General features: G+C 46.5%; 3 protein-coding genes across 3 annotated transcripts; 2 read left to right on the top strand and 1 right to left on the bottom strand.

Annotated features, from left to right (window-relative positions):
* Positions 1–326: 326 nt before the first annotated feature.
* On the bottom strand, positions 327–4190 carry AOL_s00043g156 (uncharacterized protein; the record flags this gene model as incomplete). The annotated part of the gene is made up of 3 exons (XM_011120643.1): positions 327–1632; positions 1722–2324; positions 2476–4190. The coding sequence occupies 3 exons, from the start codon at positions 4188–4190 to the stop codon at positions 327–329; spliced, it is 3624 nt and encodes a 1207-aa protein (XP_011118945.1).
* Positions 4191–11961: 7771 nt separating this feature from the next.
* Positions 11962–12726, top strand: AOL_s00043g155 (uncharacterized protein; the record flags this gene model as incomplete). Its single annotated transcript, XM_011120642.1, has 2 exons — positions 11962–12150; positions 12235–12726. 2 exons carry the CDS (start codon positions 11962–11964, stop codon positions 12724–12726), a joined length of 681 nt encoding a protein of 226 aa, XP_011118944.1.
* A 3385-nt stretch (positions 12727–16111) lies between these two features.
* AOL_s00043g154 (uncharacterized protein) lies at positions 16112–19263 on the top strand (the record flags this gene model as incomplete). The annotated part of the gene is made up of 3 exons (XM_011120641.1): positions 16112–17411; positions 17474–17862; positions 17926–19263. The coding sequence occupies 3 exons, from the start codon at positions 16112–16114 to the stop codon at positions 19261–19263; spliced, it is 3027 nt and encodes a 1008-aa protein (XP_011118943.1).
* Positions 19264–19733: the final 470 nt, after the last annotated feature.

Genomic DNA, 19733 nt, shown 5'->3' with positions numbered 1-19733 from the left:
ATATGAGAGGTATTAAAATTTGCTTCGACAATTTGAAACACGAAAATATGGTCTAGTAATACAAATCGCTGAATGCACGCTAAGATTTTGCTAATATATTCTGAACGCAATCCACTAAAGGAAAGAAATCAAGATTCCCGCTAAGTGTACGGTATAGCTGTCGATATAGCTTGTTAGGGCTTTTGTAGACATTAGAGAATTAAACATGAAATATGCAAATACTAAATAGATCAGGTTTGTGAGGAATTTAGAGTCGAACGGGGTCGATTATGCGCCTTGTAAATGCTGCCACAAGAATAAACCCATCTGCTTCGAGGGCCCGCTTCCTAAGCGGTACCTACTCCACCCCAGTTAACCCTTCCGAGTTCCTTCCTTGAGCCATTAAGATCTCCCTGAAGAAGATCACCGTACCGCCCCATGTCCTCGCGCATGCCGTTGGAATTTTCTGTTTGGTGATCTGTGTTGTGGTGTCCACCGAACATGCGTGGGAGGAAGCTCTTCGTAAGCTGGGGGAAAAATCCAAAGTCTACACCCCCTTCGCTTAGATCCTCCTGAGAGTGGTGTGGACTCCAGTCGAGATTATAAGTAGAGTCCCGCTTCTTGCGGCGACGTTCATGGTCGTCGGATTGAGTAGTACGAAGGGTTGGGGGCATATTTCTATGAGAAGAAGAGTTTTGGTTACCACCCATGAAATCAGCAACCTCGTCGTCGCTCTCGTGGTCACTATCGCCCGGCATGAAGTCATCGTCGAAAGCCGTAGCATATGCTCGTCGGAGCCTATCCAACGCGGCTCCCTCAAGGTGGCGAGTTCTTCCTAGGAGTCTCAGGACACCTTCACCAATTGCTCCAGTGAACAGGGGAGCCCAGGCGGTTCGAGCGTGGGGATCTCGTTCATTGACATCAAGTTCCTCAAAGTCTGCCGCAAGTTGGCGGGCGACGCGTTCGTCATCTTCAGTGCGAGGATCCCAACCCCAAGCCAAGTCGTCAACCAAATGACCATTTTCGTTGAGACGTGGAGGTGGGGCATCGTCTTCCTCTGGCGGGAAGTTGAACCATGGGCATTCACAGGTTTTCCACTTGGCGCCACAGATCATGCAGAACTCTGCTGTGCAACGACATGTCATATGGTTACACCCCCTCTCAAGTTCCACCATGGCTCTGCAGCTGTAGCACCTCTGCCAGCCCAACTCCTTCCCGAGTTCACGAACCTGATTCAAGAAATCGTCCTTAGGACACTCCTCTTTACCGTGTTCTTTGAGACCACAAAGACCGCAGATAGCCATCTTGCACCGCGGGCAAGTTCCCACTTCAACACCTTCAACTGTGCTGAAATCAGTGGGCTTGATCCATTCGCCACAGTCCGTAGCCGGGCAATATCGCCGGTTGACGGTTGTATATTCTTGGTACTTCTTATTCCAGAGAATTTTCGTTTTTCTCGAAAGCAGTTTATCCACATGTTGAAGGGGTATGTGTTGCGACGACTGACAGCATCGAGGAGGCATATGAGCAGGGTCTGTCAACGAAAGGTCGAAGAGGCGGACGAGACAGTCATTACAGAATGAATGTCCGCATTCTAGTTGCGCGGCTTCTGTTTCCGGTATATCATCGGACAAGCAAGTAACGCATTCAACCCTAAATTCACTAGTTAGTATATCTCATCGCTTTGTCCAAGGAAGCAAAATGGCTTCCTCGTCAGTATGGTATTTATATTTTCAACTTACATCTTTGGAGGCTCTGGAGGCGCTGCAGGTTCCAGAGGGGCCCCTGATTTGAGCTTCCGAGACACCCTAAGAATATCACCGAGAGATGCATGTCTTTTTCTTCTCCTTTTTGGTTCAACGGGTTGGTCCGTGGCTTCTACGGGAGGTTCGGGTATTGTCGCTGGTGCCGGTTCTGCCACTGGTGCAGCCTCGGGAATTGTAGGAGTAGGGACTTTGGGCGGAGCTGGAACAGGGACCTCTTCAGGGCTTCGATTGTGTGATCTTTTAGTCGTGCTTTCTTCGGGAGCTTTAGGTGTATCCCTAGATCTTCGCTTGTCTCTAGAATCTTTCGAAGATGAAGATACTTCTGAGTGCCCACGATGATGACGGTGGCTCCTGCGATGGCTGCTATCCCTGTCCCTTTCTCTATCCCTTTCTCTGTCCCTTTCTCTATCCCTGTCTCTATCCCTTTCCTTATCCCTTTCTCTATCCCTTTCTACTCCGTCGCTATGATGTCGATGGTGGCGATGTCGCTCGCTCCGAGGGGTACTAGGTTCGCTAGCAGTGCGGTCCATGGGAGGTCTCTCATCACGGTTTTTGCTTGAACGTGAAGACTTTGCATGACTATCACAGACAGTATCAGTACGGCTGATATTTAATTTTATATACAGGATATTATAAGAAAATATTGAAGGCATTAAATAATTCCGATTGAATAAATTTACGGAAGCAAATTAGAGGAATAAAAAATAAAGAAAAAATCAACGGCACCTACAGTCTCTCTTCTTCATTGTTATCTGCATGGCTACTCTTCCCGCTGAGCCCAAGGAGTCTCCTAAAGCCTCCACCTGTCGATGTATGGGCTCTCTGCAGCGTAGGACGAAGGCCTAGTTTGTCTTTTGAGATCTCGTAAAGATCGGCAGCAGACCCTTTGGACTTTGGCTTCTTCTCACGAACTGCAGATATTGGCCGCTCTCGCGAGCTGTGTGACAGTGGAGTGGGAACTTCCTCCGGTGTAGACGGCATATCGGATGACGTGTCTGTTGGAGGGTGGGCTTTGATTGGGGACCTTGAAGGACGAGGTGATAGTACAGTCAAGATTGTAGAGTTCCTACAGGATGAATAGACGGAAGAACTAGAAGAGATACTACTGCAATCACTGAGCGGAGACACAGGCCTCTTTTTGCTGAAAAGTTGGTCTAGAAATTCAAGATCTTCTCTTCTAGCTTGTGCTTCCTTCTCAGCGATGATGCTTTCGTGTAATGCCCTCAAGAAATCGGCGTCTTCTTCAGCCTCTCTAGCTTTTCTTTCTTCTTCCAGACGTGTACTCTCGTTTATAGCAGCTTCTATATCAAGGTCGATTTGTGCCCTGGCGTATGCTTCGGCTGCTTCCTTAGAAGGAAAGAGGGATGCCGAAGTGATTGATGTGCTGGCAGAACCACTAGGGTATGAAAAGTTATATAAGGATTCCGAGTCGTCAAGAAAATCAGGATCCTGTTCAAGAATGGGTGAAGAATTCTGGGCAACTTTGTCAAGAGATACCAATGAAGGTTTCTTGACGTGGCCACGCTTAACTGAGGATGGTGATGACGTCCGGGAGCCAGTTGATTCCTTTGGAAGTGCTAGAGACTGAGAATTTGGTTTGTTTGGCGCTAGCGGATTCTGGAAATAGGAGGCGTTTTCCACGAACGCAGGGATTGGAATGTCAGAGATGGTATTGAAAAATAGAATTGACTCTTGAATAGCCTGGAAAACTGGTTTATCGTCGGCCGGTCCTTCTGTATCAGACGAATCGCAGGAATCAAATTCGTCTGCAAGATCCTCGGCGTGTTCGTCCACGTACTCTAACTGAAATCTTTCAGATAGCAGTGGGTTGTACCAGCTTGACCTATTCCCAGAATCTGCTCCTTGAGAAGAAGAAGAAGAAGAAGAACTACCAAAGCAATTGGTATCGAATTGGTCGGGTTTGTGGTCGTACGGTGAAAGTGTAGAGGGTCGAAGATTGGGCCTTGTCTTTGTCACACAAGCCTTGGAATACCCGGAAACGCCAGCGGTGGTATCACAAGGCACAGCAGAAACGCTCTTTTTGGAAGCTATAGGACTACGGTACGAAATAGGTCGAGATAAAGAAGAACGATAATTCGAACGACGATACTCGACAGCTGGAGTGGCAGTGGTCGAAGTTATATACGCCGGAAGCTCACAGGGGGATGGTGTGTTGCTTCGGCTGCTTACCTCTTCAGCTTCGAATTCGTCACTTTCGTCGTTCAGGAAAAAGGGGGAAGATGCAGATGGAAGAGATGACGCAGATGACGAAGAAGCACAGGAATACCGGAAAGAAATTGGGGAAGATACAAGAAGGGGGCTAACATTATTTACGGAATTTGAAGATATTAATAAGGAAACATGAGATGGTCGTTGCAGTTGATGTCGAGCTCTGTGCTTGGGAGGCAGGCCTGCAGTCCCAGCGGCAAGCTGAATCACCTCCATGGTAGTTTCTAGCTAAAAGGCTTAGCTGATACACCAGAGTATGTGACAACCAATGGTAACGTCGCAAAGGCCTGCCAGCTTCGGGGTTGGCTTTACCTCCTCAGTGTTCTTGCAGTGTGGGGACCTGCTGGTGGCCGAAAGCAGTCTAACAAAGGAATGAAGTGTCGGCTGCAGCTGACAAGTTGGACCTCTTCACCACAATCAATGCGTCCACGTCGCCGCGGAATACCCACTAGGCCGGTCGATGGCCTTGTTGATATTTCGTAGTCTAATGCCAACGGGTTTTGGGGCCGTTCCGTTTAATCCGTAACGGCGAGACCTTTTCTCGATGCCGGGGAGTGTTCCGCCCCAAAAACGTGATAGTGACAGCCTCACTAAAGTAATTGTCTTGGTAATAATTTTTTTCCTTTCTCATCCGCCACTGTCGGTCAAGCCAGTATCATACTACTAGCTGTTATGAAATCTGAAATCCCTCCAATTGTGCAAATTAATAGGTGGATTATGTTGATGTGATGCGCATTAGCGTCAAGAGAGTATGCATATATGAGTTGTCAGTTAGGCAATAAGATCGATGAGATACCGATGCTATATGGCCTCCAAGAAAGGAAGTCGACCGATTCGCAAATTGGCCTTCGTTGACAGAGTCAAAGCGGAGGGATCCAAGACTTTTGGATTTGCGAATTCAATGATATCCAAGACAGGTCTCGATCTTTTGCTGTGCTGTACACACACACCCCCTCAAGATCCGGGATTTCAATTTTTCCCCAATGACTGTTCAGCGAACACGTCTCCCTTGCACTCGGTAGCCTGTGGCGCTGGTTGGTTCTTTTTCTTTTACCCTTGGACAAGTTCTTAAACGATCCAATGTAGAGTATAAAATGTGACGTAAAGGTCGGGAAAAACGCGAAGCGAAAGAATGTAAAGTTAGATGCGTGATGAGCGATATATAAAGAAGCCCTATCGATGAACTGCCTTAAGGATACCCAAATGTCCGATGAGGCTTGCAGCAAGAAACGTAATCGATAAGGGAGGTTAAATCTGGATGTATGTTTTGTCGTTTTTTTTTTTTTTTTTTTTTTTTTTTTTTTTTTTTTTCCCTCTTTTGTGTTGTCGAGTAGTCAGACGAAGGTTCTTAGGCGATAGACAGGGTGGATAGGAGATCGAATAGCGGTACACTGATCATAAAACAGGTATCAAGGATATGTATTATAGTGGTAATGGTGGTGGTAGTGGTGATAATGAATATGTCGAGATACAAATGGAAGAAGATGTCGATTATTTGAATGAGTGAATGGAAAGTAGGTCAATAGTTAGGTAGAACCCTCTCAGGATACTGCGGGCACCCAGCTGAGAAGGACTTGAGCATGGGCTTGGGGCCAGTAATGCCTTATATCAAAAAATTCAGGTACCAGTGCGAGACCTGTGCGAGACCTGCTGTGCCCAGAAAGAACCTAGGCCAGGGCACGCATTTTTGAACCTCGAAGGAGACTAAATTACGCCTTCTAGAGGGTCAGTGCCAGTGATGGAAGAGATAGAAAGAAAAAAAAAGCATCCTTCCGAGTTCCATGACTGTGGTAACGTAACTAATGGGACTAGGTTATCTGTTGACTGAAGCCGGCGCCCATTGCTTGAAGGCCAGGGGTGTGTATTCTCAAAACTGTGCACCAGAAAAATAACATTTCATGCGGCCGAACAAAGGGATACCTGGAAGAAAAAAACCTTCTTGGTTCAGCACAAGGACGACATACATACATACCAAAGGGAGCAAAGGGACAATTCTCATCTTGAGTGCGGGTCCGCCGATCAGATGAATACGGCGAGGACTCATCGTCTAGAAAGACTTCTTCCGCGTGTCTGTTCTGGGCATTCGTATATCTTTGTCAGAATATTCCCACAAGCACGAGTTAACCTCAGTTGCAGTTGTTCCAAAGCCTGTATGAAACATCGCTGCAAACGAGCGAGCGAGAAACAAGACTCCAACCAACCAACATAACAATTTGCGCCAGAGGATATGGTTGGCTGCTTTCGCGCACGGACGGGGTATTGATCGATAGTCTTATTAGAAGTCTCGGGACCTGCCTGGATCCACGGAATTCAGACAGGGTCAAAGTTCTTTTAAAAAGTATGGCGCGCGCTCCTTCGCTAGACCGGCTGTCCAGACTCTTGACACACCAAGGAGCGTGGACGGTTCTGAAGTATTAGCAGCGAATGCGGCATTCCAACGAGAAGTTCTTGATTCCTCCGTTTGAGGCTGCAACGTCTCGGAACAACAGGTATGCTAGATAGGCACCGAGCATTGGTTAACAATAATGCGTATTGCAACATCTACAATGACCCTTCCATCTATTAGTTGGTTATGCGCAGTTCAATTGGAATAGATCTATGTTAATTAACACGAGTTTTTGTCGGTTCCAGTTGCGAACGGACTGTCCTGCACCTCGTGAGAATCTACTACCTTATACGGAAGGCAAGATACAGTTTATCTACAGTTCCCAACTATAATTCCCAACTCCTTGCTTCGAAACCGTCCCTATCATGCATGCGAACCTTACGCAGGAGGACCTTTTTCTTATCCTTGACTACTATGTAAGCTAAGCACGGGGTAAGACGGCCATGTAATCGGCCCAAATGTCTCCATTTACCTAAATTTTCTTTTCCTCGAATTTCCAGGCTTGGGTGATAAAGCCAAAAACTTGGCGTAGATAAGTCTTTGGGCTAAGGCAAGGGCAGACTCGTTAATCGCAACGCCACGCCCTCGGATCTCCAAATTACTTCCGCTACTTATAATAGGCTTGACTATTATGTAGGAAAGAGGTCACAGGAGGCAGAAAAAATCACGATGCATACGTCCATACGTCCATGCACAGTCGACATTTTCAAAAATTTGGTGTTGAGCGCAAAAAGGTTACTGAGCAGCTCAACTACTCGATGTCTCACAATACAAGCCTGAGGGAAAATCCGGACCGACTTTGACAGGAGAGCTGCTCGCAATGTTCCGCCAGGCGGAACTAGTACAAGTATCCAATCCCACAGGAGAGGTAAGCTGACATCCAGCCGGTATATCACACACTCAATTTACGCCGGATACCCCCGTACTCGAGATCTGGAGGAACCCGTGAAGGATGTTCCCAAAATTATAGAACTACATCCACCATGATTAAAATCCGTAAAATTTCCGCATGCACTCACTGGCATAAGCTGCCGGAAAGAGGAATTTTAGGCGATGAACAACTTGTGGGACTTCTGATTAAGTATCCCGGCCGTGCTTCTTACAGCACATCCACAGGAGTACTAAGCACATAGTGTGTTCCTCCTTAAGTCCATTGACAGTAGGGGCTGCGAGATCGAGATCCGAGCGGCGCGTTCAGTATCCATTTGAATGGCCCCCACTGAGCTTGTCACACATAGTCTCGCTTCACGCGGGAAGAGCGGCTGAACCACTCAGCTTCGCATCATCAATGTCATCTTAATATCGAAGGCCATATGCATGAACATGATTGAATAATATTTTATCTTCCAGCTGTCATTACGAACTCGGTTCCTCGACCTTCCTTCCTTCATACTGAATCCGGAGCAGCTGTCGGCGTTTTTGGCGCATGATATCACGTCAAGATGCAAACATCCAAAGCATTACTTGAATGCATTACAACACCAATGTCAAGGAATCATTCGGGTACCTGATCGGCGGAGGAGCCATGGGAGCCTACCGAAAACTCTGGCTTTGGATTGGACAGAGTCAACCCCTCAATGAGGATGAGACGCCCTTTCACATATGGACAAAATAACATGCAGGATGGCACGTTGAAGCACTCCTTGCATAGAAACTGTATCATCATGCCAGCTGATCTAGGGAGCTTTATGGTAATACGTAAGCTTAAGTAAATACATACTTACTTACTTAATGTAACTAAGTACTTATACAATGTATACCAAGTCCGAGTGACAAGCAGCCCATACCCAAAGTTTTGCCACCAATATCTTGTGCGACACATGCCAAGACATAGCTGTTTTTAGAAATACAACACCTACAACTCAACTTGCCCGTAGGCTATCGAATGCATCAGCATCAGTATACTAGTATTAAAATTGAATCGAACATACATACCTGTGTTGGCAAGGCAATTACTTAACTTAGGCCCAAATACGAAAACCAATACCAGTTGTATCAACAGCACATAATATTTACTGAGTACTTTTTGCCTTTACCTCTAGACGCGGAGTGGCAAGTATCCAAGAAGACAAAAGGAGACGCTGCGAACCTACATGTATACAAAACTTGCAAATTGGATAGATACACCCTACCGAGGGTCTATCCTTATTAATATACTCCTGGGTATTTCACCTCTCTCGATATTATACCGTGTCCGAGGAATGCCAATATACGGACAAAGGGGGAAAGGACATGGTGACGGTCCGGCTTGTAGGCTAAATAAATCCGGTTCTAGTTCGAAAAACGTACCTACTTTATACCAATGCCTCTCTGTTCAGCTCTAGGCTATTTGTATATTTTGTCTATAGCACCACGAGATTTGAACCTTTTGAGCCTTGTAATAATATTGATGATTTTAGGAACACCGGTCACTTATTTTTGTCTACTCGGCCGAAATCTATAACCGCAGCCGAAGTCTGCGAGCATATATATTCTACCTTCCCTTTTTCAAGGAGATTTGTCAGCCATCATATAAGTTTAATTTTCGAAGTACAAAGCAGAAGTTACGAGCCCAAGATCAAATGATTCCTTCGATGAAAGGCATGTGAATACCTGAGCGAAATACGCAAGCAATATATTATGTTATTTCAGATTTGGTCACTCGGTTTAGTCAATGAATTGAGATATTTCTACAATATATTACATATATTCCCTTCGTAATGAAGCCCAGGGCGAAGCTAGTGCAGGGAGGCTTATACGGCCCGGATAAGCTCGGGTTTAAAAAATTTGGACGATTGTGGGACTGTCCTGACGAGATCTGATTCACAAATCTTGTGATTTGTCGACATGTTTTCTTTATAGTCAACATATATCATATTATCGAGCTTCTATTCGCCACAAATAAAATAGCCGGCTGCAGGTGCTTCTCTACAGAGTATAGCCTATTTAGGGTCCATGCGCCATTCAAATTCGAAAGTGAAAATGCTTTCCGAGAACGTTTTTACCTACGCATCCTTGTACAAACAATGCTCCGCTCGAGCGTCCGTAGCAGCGGGATAACCGAGGTGGCCAGCTAAAATTCACCCGAAGACAAGAGATCTGAATTGAAGTGTTGGAGGTAGCTGTGGGGCGGCGGGCGGACCCATCTGGGATCTTGCGCATGCATACCTGCAGGAGGAGCACGCGGGGAGAATAAGCAAACGCTTCCCCCCTGCCTACAGACTGCGTCTGCAACGACGCTACGGAGATGTCTAGACCGCGCTCAAACCCACTTGCCAGGCCTCTCTTGCATATTGAAACGCGAGTCATCCTCCCGCAAATATACATCTCTATTTACAAAAAATTAAGGTCCGTCCGTACAGCCGGTACGGTCGTATATCGGTTATACTTTTTTTAGATATGGGTTTTCCGGTTGCCAATGCTCGTACTCGTTAACAGCCTGGCCTCCTAAAATCCCCGAAGTCTTGAATAGCGAATAGGCCATAGTGGTCTCGTACCCAGACACATCAAAGGCCATAGCCGAATATTCTCAGTAGAAGAAGTTGCTTGATTAAAAGCTACAAGAGCCTCCACATATTAGTCATGACCAACTTAGTTTTGCTGCTGGGTCTCGGCCCCTGAGTAAATGCATACCCGTACAAAGAATTCTGGGCGAGCAGGCCCCGTATCCAGGACTTTTCGACTTGGGACTGGAATAAAAGATACCTGTCCACTCGCGTATGTATTAAAACTCAAACATCGTATCACGGCTAGGACACCTCAGCCTAGATGTCTAGGTCTTGAGCTATGGCTTCCGGAATTCCTGGTGATGGCACCGCTTCCTAGGCCTACACATAGCCCATAATTTTCAAACAGAGAATATAATCGGGTGTTCGTCGAGATTTCACCCGTTGAAACTTGAAACTTGAATTATCGTCATCTCTGAATCTGGTCGCCCACGACCAGTTATCCGAATTTTAAGCCGAGCTGCAATGGCCACTATAGCGAGCCATAGAACAACTGCTAACAAGTCAATATGCTACGTAGGCTACATTCCCGGTTAGAACTTGTGATGATTGAATTTTTCCTCCAAGCAGGAACTAGAACTCCTACCATGCATAATCACAATCCAGGGGTAAGCAAACATCTTCTAAATTCAATCTGCATAACATCAGCTTGATTGATCACGATACCCCAAACCTGGTTCTGGAGCCAGAAAAAATGTGCACAGGCCCAAGGTTCTCCAGAAACGTTTTCTTGGTCCTTGCGCTTGGCGTTACTGATGAACATCTCGTCTCCACCTTTCTACATATGCCTCGGTAAGTGGGTCGTCCAGCCAATCAGAGAAGCCTTCGAAACCTGTAGACTCTCCAAAAAAACCGGAACTTTCGCTTTCCTTTCCGTTAGAAGTCGATCCATGGTCACGATTGCGCCTGGCCAACCCTAGAGTAGATGGACTGAAAACGCCTTAGCCTGTGATTTCGAGCCACCCGACATCTGTGTTCCTACACACAAACAAGGCCTTCTACCCATATTCATACTTGAAGAAAACTTCTGAGACAGCCCAAGCTTTTACATCAACCGCAAGATGCAAGCCACATTATTGCAATGTGCCGCTCTTAACCTCTCGGTTGAGGTGGAATTCCAATCAGAATATTAGATTTGATCAGCCATCCCATCTACCCCACAGCCAATCTTTTCTGGGGTATGCTCGCTTGGTACCCCGGAGCATTGACCTCGAAGAGCTAGTGCGGGGCAGATCTAGGGCCAAATCCCCATTCCTTCCAAAGGAATCTAGGGCTTCACTGGTATGATCATAATCGGAATTGCAAAATTTGCAAGTTTGTTATGGTATGTTCGATAAATTTTTCTGGATTGTAGGTTGTCGAGTCTCACAAGTAACGGTCTATCCATATGTCTAAGCCGAACCTCGACATAATTAGTGTATAGCCCCAAAGTTGTTAGAGAGTGGTCTCGTCCAGGTCGGAGCCTGCCGTGTGGTCGATCTCCACACCATTCCCCAGGTCTCATCCCATCTATATGCAGGGGCATAATGTATTCCATATCACCAGACCTAGTATAGCAGCTACCGAGGCCGACGATATCTTAAGTTGCGTTAGGCCATAGAGTCGTGCCCACTTCCCTGCCGCCGTCGTGGCTAGGCTGAAATAGTATCAATTAGATGATCAAAATCCATGGATCAACTGCAGAGTGGATCCGCAATAAAGCGGGGTTCCGAGGCAGAGCTAGAATTAACGACACCAAGATCTGGGGTTACGGTTGAAACGAAGATCTCAAATTAGTCACCGACTAAACTCGCTCCGTTTTGAAGATAATCTCAAATCGCAGCTTCAAGTAGCCGAGGGTATGAAGCGGCAGAATAACACTCTAGTTGGAAGCCATGATACCATCAAGTCTTCAAACTGGCGTGTCGGTGGAAGAAGATTTGTATAAAGAGGCGGATTTCACCCTCCTCGTCGAGATATTTCCACTATCACCAGCAGCATCACAATCAGCAATCCTTCAGGATACCGCTTCACTCAAATACTACTTACAAAGAACCAGCCTCGCAAGCTTAGCCCAAAGCATCTCAGTTTACCCGCCTCCTGAAAGATATTGATTATCTTATCATCAAAAATCAAAATGAAGTTCCAAGTCATCATCTCTACTCTCGTCGCTCTCGCCGCCGCCGTCCCAACTCCAGTTGACACTGAAATCGGACTCGAGAAGCGACAGCTTATTGTTGGCATTACTGAGAATGAATACACCAGAAGCGGATGCAAGCCTGTCATCTTTTTCTTTGCGAGAGGTTCGACTGAAGTCGGAAACTTGGTAAGCTTGCCTGCAAACATCAAATTTGCGTCTATGACTTTCGAGTCAAGTCTCATTTGAATTGACACTGATCATGGTTTTTAGGGCTCTACCGTTGGACCGCCAACTGGACAGGGATTGAAGAACGCCTTTGGCGCAACCAAAGTCGCAGTTGAGGGAATCGACTACGCCGCTCTTCTCTCCACCAACTTCCTTCCAGGCGGCGCCGATCTTGCTGGAATTGCGGAGATGCGTGCCCTCTTCAATGATGCTGCTTCCAAATGTCCAGACTCGATCCTCGTCGGAGGTGGTTACAGTCAGGGAGCTGCTCTTACTCACCGAGCCGTGGAAAACCTCTCCGCTGCTGTTAAGGCTAAGATTGCTGGTATCGTCACTTATGGAGATACTCAAAACTTGCAAGATCGCGGCCGCATCCCTAACTTCCCAACTGAGAAAACCAAGATCATCTGCAACGTTGGAGACGCTGTCTGCTCTGGTACCCTCACCATTCTCCCAGCCCATCTCGACTACGTTCGAAGAGTCCCAGAGGCTGTCAGCTTCTTGACCGCCAGAATCAGAGCTGCCGGTCTTTCTTAGGCGACCAAGTCGCGAGAAAAGCATCGATTGGAATAAAAGAGGGTGGTTGAACCTGCACAACCCGGGCAACGTGTGGGCTCCATCACCCAGTGGCGGATTCTTTGTGATTCGAAGACCAAGCGTCTTGGATGGCGAAGAAATCTAAGAAAATATTTCCTTCGTCTTAGTATATATCAATCAAGTATACATATTTTGTTGTCGTTTACCCTTGAATCTTGTTTTTAAGATTTGTACCTATTCCCCCTGTACGTATATACATCCAATAAAACCTGTTCGCATGCGATATCGATATTCCTTTCAGTTAGACAGGGGCTATAAAGAGTCAGCCGCAGTCAAGGGTAGTGGAACTTGTTGGACCCCACCGTTGGTGTTGGAATAACATTTAGCTGCATGTTATGGTTCCCAAGTAGGTATTTTGAATAGTGCCGTCGGAGTTTAGACTCATTGGTCATTTTCATCCAGCCCGTCTCTCGTCCTGGATATTAACATCATTGGAGATGTCTCCTTCGACAGACATCAATTGTTCTATCAAATCTATCGAATCCGTGATACAACAAACCGAGCTCGCGAAGACGAAATTAGCACATGTCAGTGCATAGGAGCTGAGTTTTATGTTGGTTACATCCTGACGTCGGTCTTCGTCAGCACTAACACCCGCGCGCGCAGGGCACATACCCAACATACTTCCAAAGTTGCGGCCTTGTCCTGCTTCGTAGATGAATATTTGTCCCTCGTGATTAATGTTTCCCCTTATTATCAATTATTTCCAATGATTGTTTCCACGGCTCGCGCTCGTCAGGTAATCAACATATCAGGAGGTCTTTTTGTGTTGCCAATAACGTTGTCACTTTCCCAAAACGTGATGTTCCACAGCTCGTGGTGGAAATAGCCGTGTGCGCCAGACGAAGAACAGACCATATGCACCATATGGAACCATGTGCGTGAGAATGCGAGAGATCCCTCTGAGGTTCGAAGTTCTAGAAATCTAGCTCCACATGGTTTACCCCTACCACCCCAGAGACCCAAGAAGTTTTAAAATGCCGTCTCCTTCAATTATAACCTGGTTTCCGCTTGCCTCTGTGTCCTCCATTGTACCCTTGTACCATCAAATGGCGGTATGTTATAGCTGCAATTACATCAATTGTGAATTCGAACGGAATCATGTTTCTAGAATCCAAAACTCGTTCTCGGAAAACTGGGATGTCGCCCCGTTCTGTTAGACCAGTTTGCCAGTAGACAAGTATCCGAAGCGCCGACTAACATGCAACAGAAAGGCTATTCCTAGGTGCCTTGCGTCGTTACGAAGCTCAAGACTAAGTAATCCAATCTCCGACGATATTAGCCAAGTCCTGCGCTCTTTGAAGCGTGTGTTCGACACTTTACTAGGAGCTATAAGATCTTAGTCACTCACATTTATGCATCCTTCCGAGAGTTACATCGCAGGAACAATGCAACCCCGCATTCAAGTCTTCAAAGTACCAAAGTATCATTTCCCCTCCTTTGCCAAGCCCAATTGTTATCGTATCGACTTCTGGGGTTAGATTGGCAATGTTTCCGATATCTTCTTGTCTGTTGGACCAACACACGGGATTGATCCCAATAAACGCAGGCCTCAAAACCGCCTTCACAAAACCACAGTTAAACGTTGTCTTCGCATAGTTAGCATAGGACCGTAGACGTTTAGATTGCGACTAGTAATGCCGGATATGATACCCGTTCTTGGAAAATCCGGGGTTTTGCTGCATGATATCATGCCAAGAGTTAGCATCAAGCTGCAGGTGTTGGGCGGGTAGGTACGCCATCTGCTTCACGTTATTAGTCACGTCCACAAGGATCAAAAGGTTTTGGGCTAAATCTCGTCTTGACGACTAGACCTCTATGGATACCTGTAACACAATCGTAGAAATCCCTTGCTCTCAGTTGAAACTACTAGGTCATTCGATTGAAGAGGATTCCGAAGCATGCCGTGATGCCCGTTCATTGAGCAAATTTGCGCAAATGAATGCGACTTCCGATTAAACCGAGTAGTTGAACCGAGTGGTATTGCCGTGCATGCAACAGGGCCAAGCCGTTAATTCGTCTTCATGCGGAGACAAGCCACTCCGGGATGACTTCATAGAAAGTGAAGATATTGCTTCTGGAAGGCATCGTCAACCTCCAAGACACCCAGCCAACGAATGGCATCAGCATTCGCTTATCCATATCAGAAGCTAGGCATGCCAGAAAGTCTTGATGAAAGGAAGCAATATTTTTTGGTTTGACTAGAATCTGGGCGCGCAGAACCTGTTTCTTGGGGGCGAATATCTGGTGCAACAGAAGGTACAAAGCAAAGTCGCCGTTTTGTACAGGGAACAGTTGAACAGCTGGGTCATCCTGAGCATCACAACGTCAACCTGGATGTCCACAAGGTACCCTATACCTTGATGTTGCTCTCTCGGAGTACTTGTCATGGCATACGACATATACCCCGGATCCATGAACCCCACCAGAGATAATCTCAATCCCAAAGCTTAGTCGCGTCTAGTTTCTCATCCCATCTGCATGTCTCAACAGGCAGCTCTCACAACCTTGCAAGAGGGGGAAGTTAAAAGTTTTTCTTTGCGGGGATTGTGCAAGACACCGGTTGGATCGTCGGCAGGTATCTGCCAACTGACGTTTTCTTTGAAGATTGGAAGGACCTCAGCAGCCTGCTTGTACTCCCGTGTCGGCGCTGAGCAGCATGCTAGTTGCTGTCGCTCCTAGGTAACGGAAACTCGGAAATGCAGGATTATAAGAAGGCAACCATTCGTCGGGTGGAAGACCGATCGTATCCTCAAAGCGCTTCTCAATTATTCTGTAGAAGGAGCTATAGACCGGTAGCAAAGCTATTCGCTCCCCAATTGCCTGCATTGGCTGGACTGGAGTTAGGACAGTATCTAGTATAGAGGCACTCAGCTAGATATATGAGCCAAACCGTGGACTAACATATAGGTAAGTTCGAGAGCATCGTAAAAACTCACCTTAGAATCAACTGCACCTCCTAAACGCCCATAGCTACGATGCGCTAGTATTCAATTTATCTAGACAGACCGCTCTGTCGAATTGAATAATGCAAAGCATCTCTTTGGTTCTGATTTTGTCTCGTGTTGAGCAAAGTCAAGGTGATGAGTGGTGTTGACTGCACTCTGCAATGCCAGCGGTTTTTGACAGCCAGAGCATAGAGAAGCTGTCTCTAGACTACCCACATCTTCACCTACCATTGATAGATCCACTAGCCAGACTTACAAGGCCATCCAGCCCTTTCTTTTGATCAAAATCTAATTTTACCTTATAATTCAGAAAAGACACCTACTCTAGCTTCCTACATAGACACGGCGTCTAGTCTCCTATAGACACATTCACTATAATGAAGACCCTCACTCGTTTTTCCCTGGTCTCTGTTCTACTTGGCACTTCAACCGCCTTTCCATGGGCTAAACTGGCCAAGGACCCTTTCCATGCTTTAGAACGCCGTCAGGTTGAGAATCCACCACCCAGTGAGAATGTCTGGTCTGATGAGCCATTGGAAACTCCTCATTGGGACAACAAGACCTTCACTTTATACACCAACCAACTGGTCCAGAATGCCTACCAGCACACTCCGTATGTTGCCAATGGATATATTGGTCAGCGTTTCGGTGCTGAAGGGCACGGTTTTCAACAGGATTTCAATGACACAGATAATGATGGGCCAACCCAACCAGTAAATGGATGGCCATTGGATAATCGTCGAGTCACATTTGGTACCGTCTCTGGATTCTGGAACAGTCAACCCAATACAACCCGTACCAACTTCCCTGAGCTTGCTGCGCAGGGTGGTGAAAGCGTCATCGCAGGCTTGCCAAGCTGGGTGACTATGTATCTGATTACTCCCCTTGGGGATACCTACGGTCCTGGAACGAAGAACTCCACGATTTCGAACTTCATGCAATCTATGAGTCTAAGAAACGGGATCGTGAAGACATCCCTTACTTGGAGCCCAGCCGGCGGATGCACATACGATTTGACCTATACTGTCATGGCAAACCGATTCCGCGCCAACGTTGGATATATACAACTAGATGTTGTAGCCAGCCACGATGTTGAGGTTTCCTTCCTCGACTTGCTCGACGGCAGAGGTGCCCTGCGCACATGGCCTGCCGGCACCGGGATGGAAATGGGAGCAGAAAATATCATCTGGTCCGCCGTTCATCCCCATGGCCTCCCTGATATCACAGCATATGTCTACTCTTCTGTTAAGTTCAGTGGTACTGCTTCCGGTCGCGCTTCGGGAGAAAATATCAACTGGGTACCTAAGGATGTTTCATCTATCTCGCAAGTCTTCAAAGCCCGCCTGACAGCTGGCAAGAAATTCTCTGTCTTCAAATCGGTTGGCATTGCAAGCAGTGAGGCGTTCCCTGAGAGTACAGACAAAGTTGCTAGAACAGCAGCATTGGCCGCTTCAGATGCTGGCTATGATCAGCTACTCTCAGAGCACAACGAATCCTGGGATGACTTGTGGGAGGATGGTAGCATTCTTGCTGAATACGACGAAGAACTTCAAATCAGCTTACAGGCCACCCTTTTCCATTTGCTCTGTGCAGTCAGGAGTGGGAAGGGCCCCAAACGTCTCGGAAGTGATGCTTCTATCTCTGTCGGTGGACTGACCAGTGACAGTTATGCCGGATGTAAGTTTAAACAATACCAACAACTCCCCATTCTACAGTACCATCTAACACATTATGTTCAGTCGTTTTCTGGGATGCGGACCTGTGGATGTACCCAGGCCTCGTTACCATTTGGCCGGAGTACGCACTCCCAATCATAAATCTTAGGAGTAGGCTACTCGCCCAATCAGAACGCAATGCACGCGAATATGGATATGGTGAGGATACTGCCGTATACTCTTGGACAACTGGACGATTCGGAAACTGCACTGGCACAGGCCCTTGTGTGGATTATCAATACCATTTGAACACGGACATTGCGTTCGCGGCATGGGAGTACTTCCTCAATACAGGAGATATGGACTTCTTACAAAACGAAGGATGGCCAATCATCCGCAAGGTTGCAAATTTTTTCACCGAATACGTCACTTTCATTAATGGAAGCTACCACACTACAAATCTTACTGACCCTGTAAGTTCTCTCTCAACAAAAAAAGGTGTATATTCCTGTCAATACTTACTAATTCTTTCCTAGGACGAGTACGCCAACCACGTGGACGATGGTGCCTTTACTAACGCTTCTATCAAGAAGTTGTTTTCTGTCGCTCTTGATCTCGCAAAAATGGTCGGCTTCTCTGCTCCATCAAGCTGGACAAGCATTGCTCAGAAGATGTTCATCCCCTATGATGCCGAGGCCGGTATTATCCCAGAATTTACCGGGATGAATGGATCAGTCACTATCAAGCAAGTCGATGTCGCTTTGATATCCTATCCTCTAGGATTCAAATTTAATGATACCCAAGCGCGCAATGATCTCTTCTTTTACGCAAAGGCTCAATCACCGGATGGCCCAGCCATGACATGGTCTATTTATTCCATAGTATCAGCCGAGTTGATTGATACCGGTTGTCAATCATGGACACATGCTCTTCAAGGATCCCAAACATATCTCCGAGCACCTTGGTACCAGTTCTCGGAACAGGTTGACGATAACGTTCGAACGAACGGTGGAACGAACCCTGCCTTCCCCTTCCTTACCGGTCATGGGGGTTACCTTCAAGTATGGACTCACGGGTACACTGGATTCCGGTCCATGCAAGACGTTTTCTACCTAGAACCATCCCTTCCACCCCATCTTAGTGGCGGTATTCTCTACAAGACAATTAAATGGCAAGGCGCAAGTTTCGAGGTGTACATTGGTCAACAAAATACCACAATCAAGCGTGTTGTTTCCCGAAACTCCTATCTGGAATACAAAGGTGCCGTTCCAGTTCGCATTGGAGATAAGAATCCAAAGGCTGGCACGTACCACCTATTCCTTAACGAAGTTCTTACTATCCCCACTCGCCTTCCACATAAAAATCCACCATTCCAACCTGGCAACCTCGCTCAGTGTGTTCCTGTTACAAGCAATGGCACATGGGCACCATCTCATTTCCCACTTGCCGCAGTCGATGGTAGCAATGCTACCACCTGGCAGCCAGTTACCAAGGCACCAAGTAGCATCACTATAGATCTTGCAGCTGCCTTTCCTCCAGCCCCGAACAATGCTCAAATCTCAAGCGACCGCCGTAAAATCCGTGAAGTTATCCTGACCTGGGGTGCGGTCGTCCCATATAGCTGGCTTCTTGAAATTTCTAACGATACAAATACTTGGGAACGTGTCTGGGGACAAGAGAATGTTGCAATCTCTATCGAATGGGACCCCAAGCGATATATCGAGCCTCAGATAGAGGACGGCAATAGCACCAGCGTTGTCTTCGACCGAGAGTATGAAGGGCGTTTCGCTCGATTGACAATTGCAGGCAATCAGGCGAATCCCAAGGCTAAGTTCGGCGCTACGGTTGCAGAAGTCGCTCTTATCGGAGCTTGATTGTATAATAAATTATATCTTTTTATTTCCTTTTCATTTCTTCTCTTTGCCCTTCTTTTCCTTCTTTCGAGTTGCATAGGGCGTTTTCATTTCCGAGTTTTTCTCTGCATAAAGTTGAAAATAATATCATAGTGGAGGGGTAGGAGCTAGTCTCTACGAAGAGGGAAGTGACAGCGCGCGGGTCGATTCTTTATTATGCCAAGAGGTCTGCAGCAAGCTTCACAATTCTAATATCAGGTTGGTAGGGTTTTAAGTGTAATTCAAACCATGAGCAGACCAACTCTCCTTCTACATGTATCAAAATAGCGATAATAGCCAATTCGTTTAATTAGCGAAGCGAATTAATCATTAATGCTGAAGCGAACCGCAAATGCAAATAGGAAAATAATAATTATAAATTATAAATTGAAATTCTAACTAGCATGCATAAGGGCAGAGTTATCAGCGATAACATAACGCCGCCAATCCTA

The sequence above is a fragment of the Orbilia oligospora genome, assembly GCF_000225545.1.
Source record: "Orbilia oligospora ATCC 24927 unplaced genomic scaffold scaffold00043, whole genome shotgun sequence".
NCBI lineage: Eukaryota > Fungi > Ascomycota > Orbiliomycetes > Orbiliales > Orbiliaceae > Orbilia > Orbilia oligospora.
Note: the sequence above shows the minus strand (reverse complement) of the source record. Positions and strands in the feature narration are given on the sequence as shown.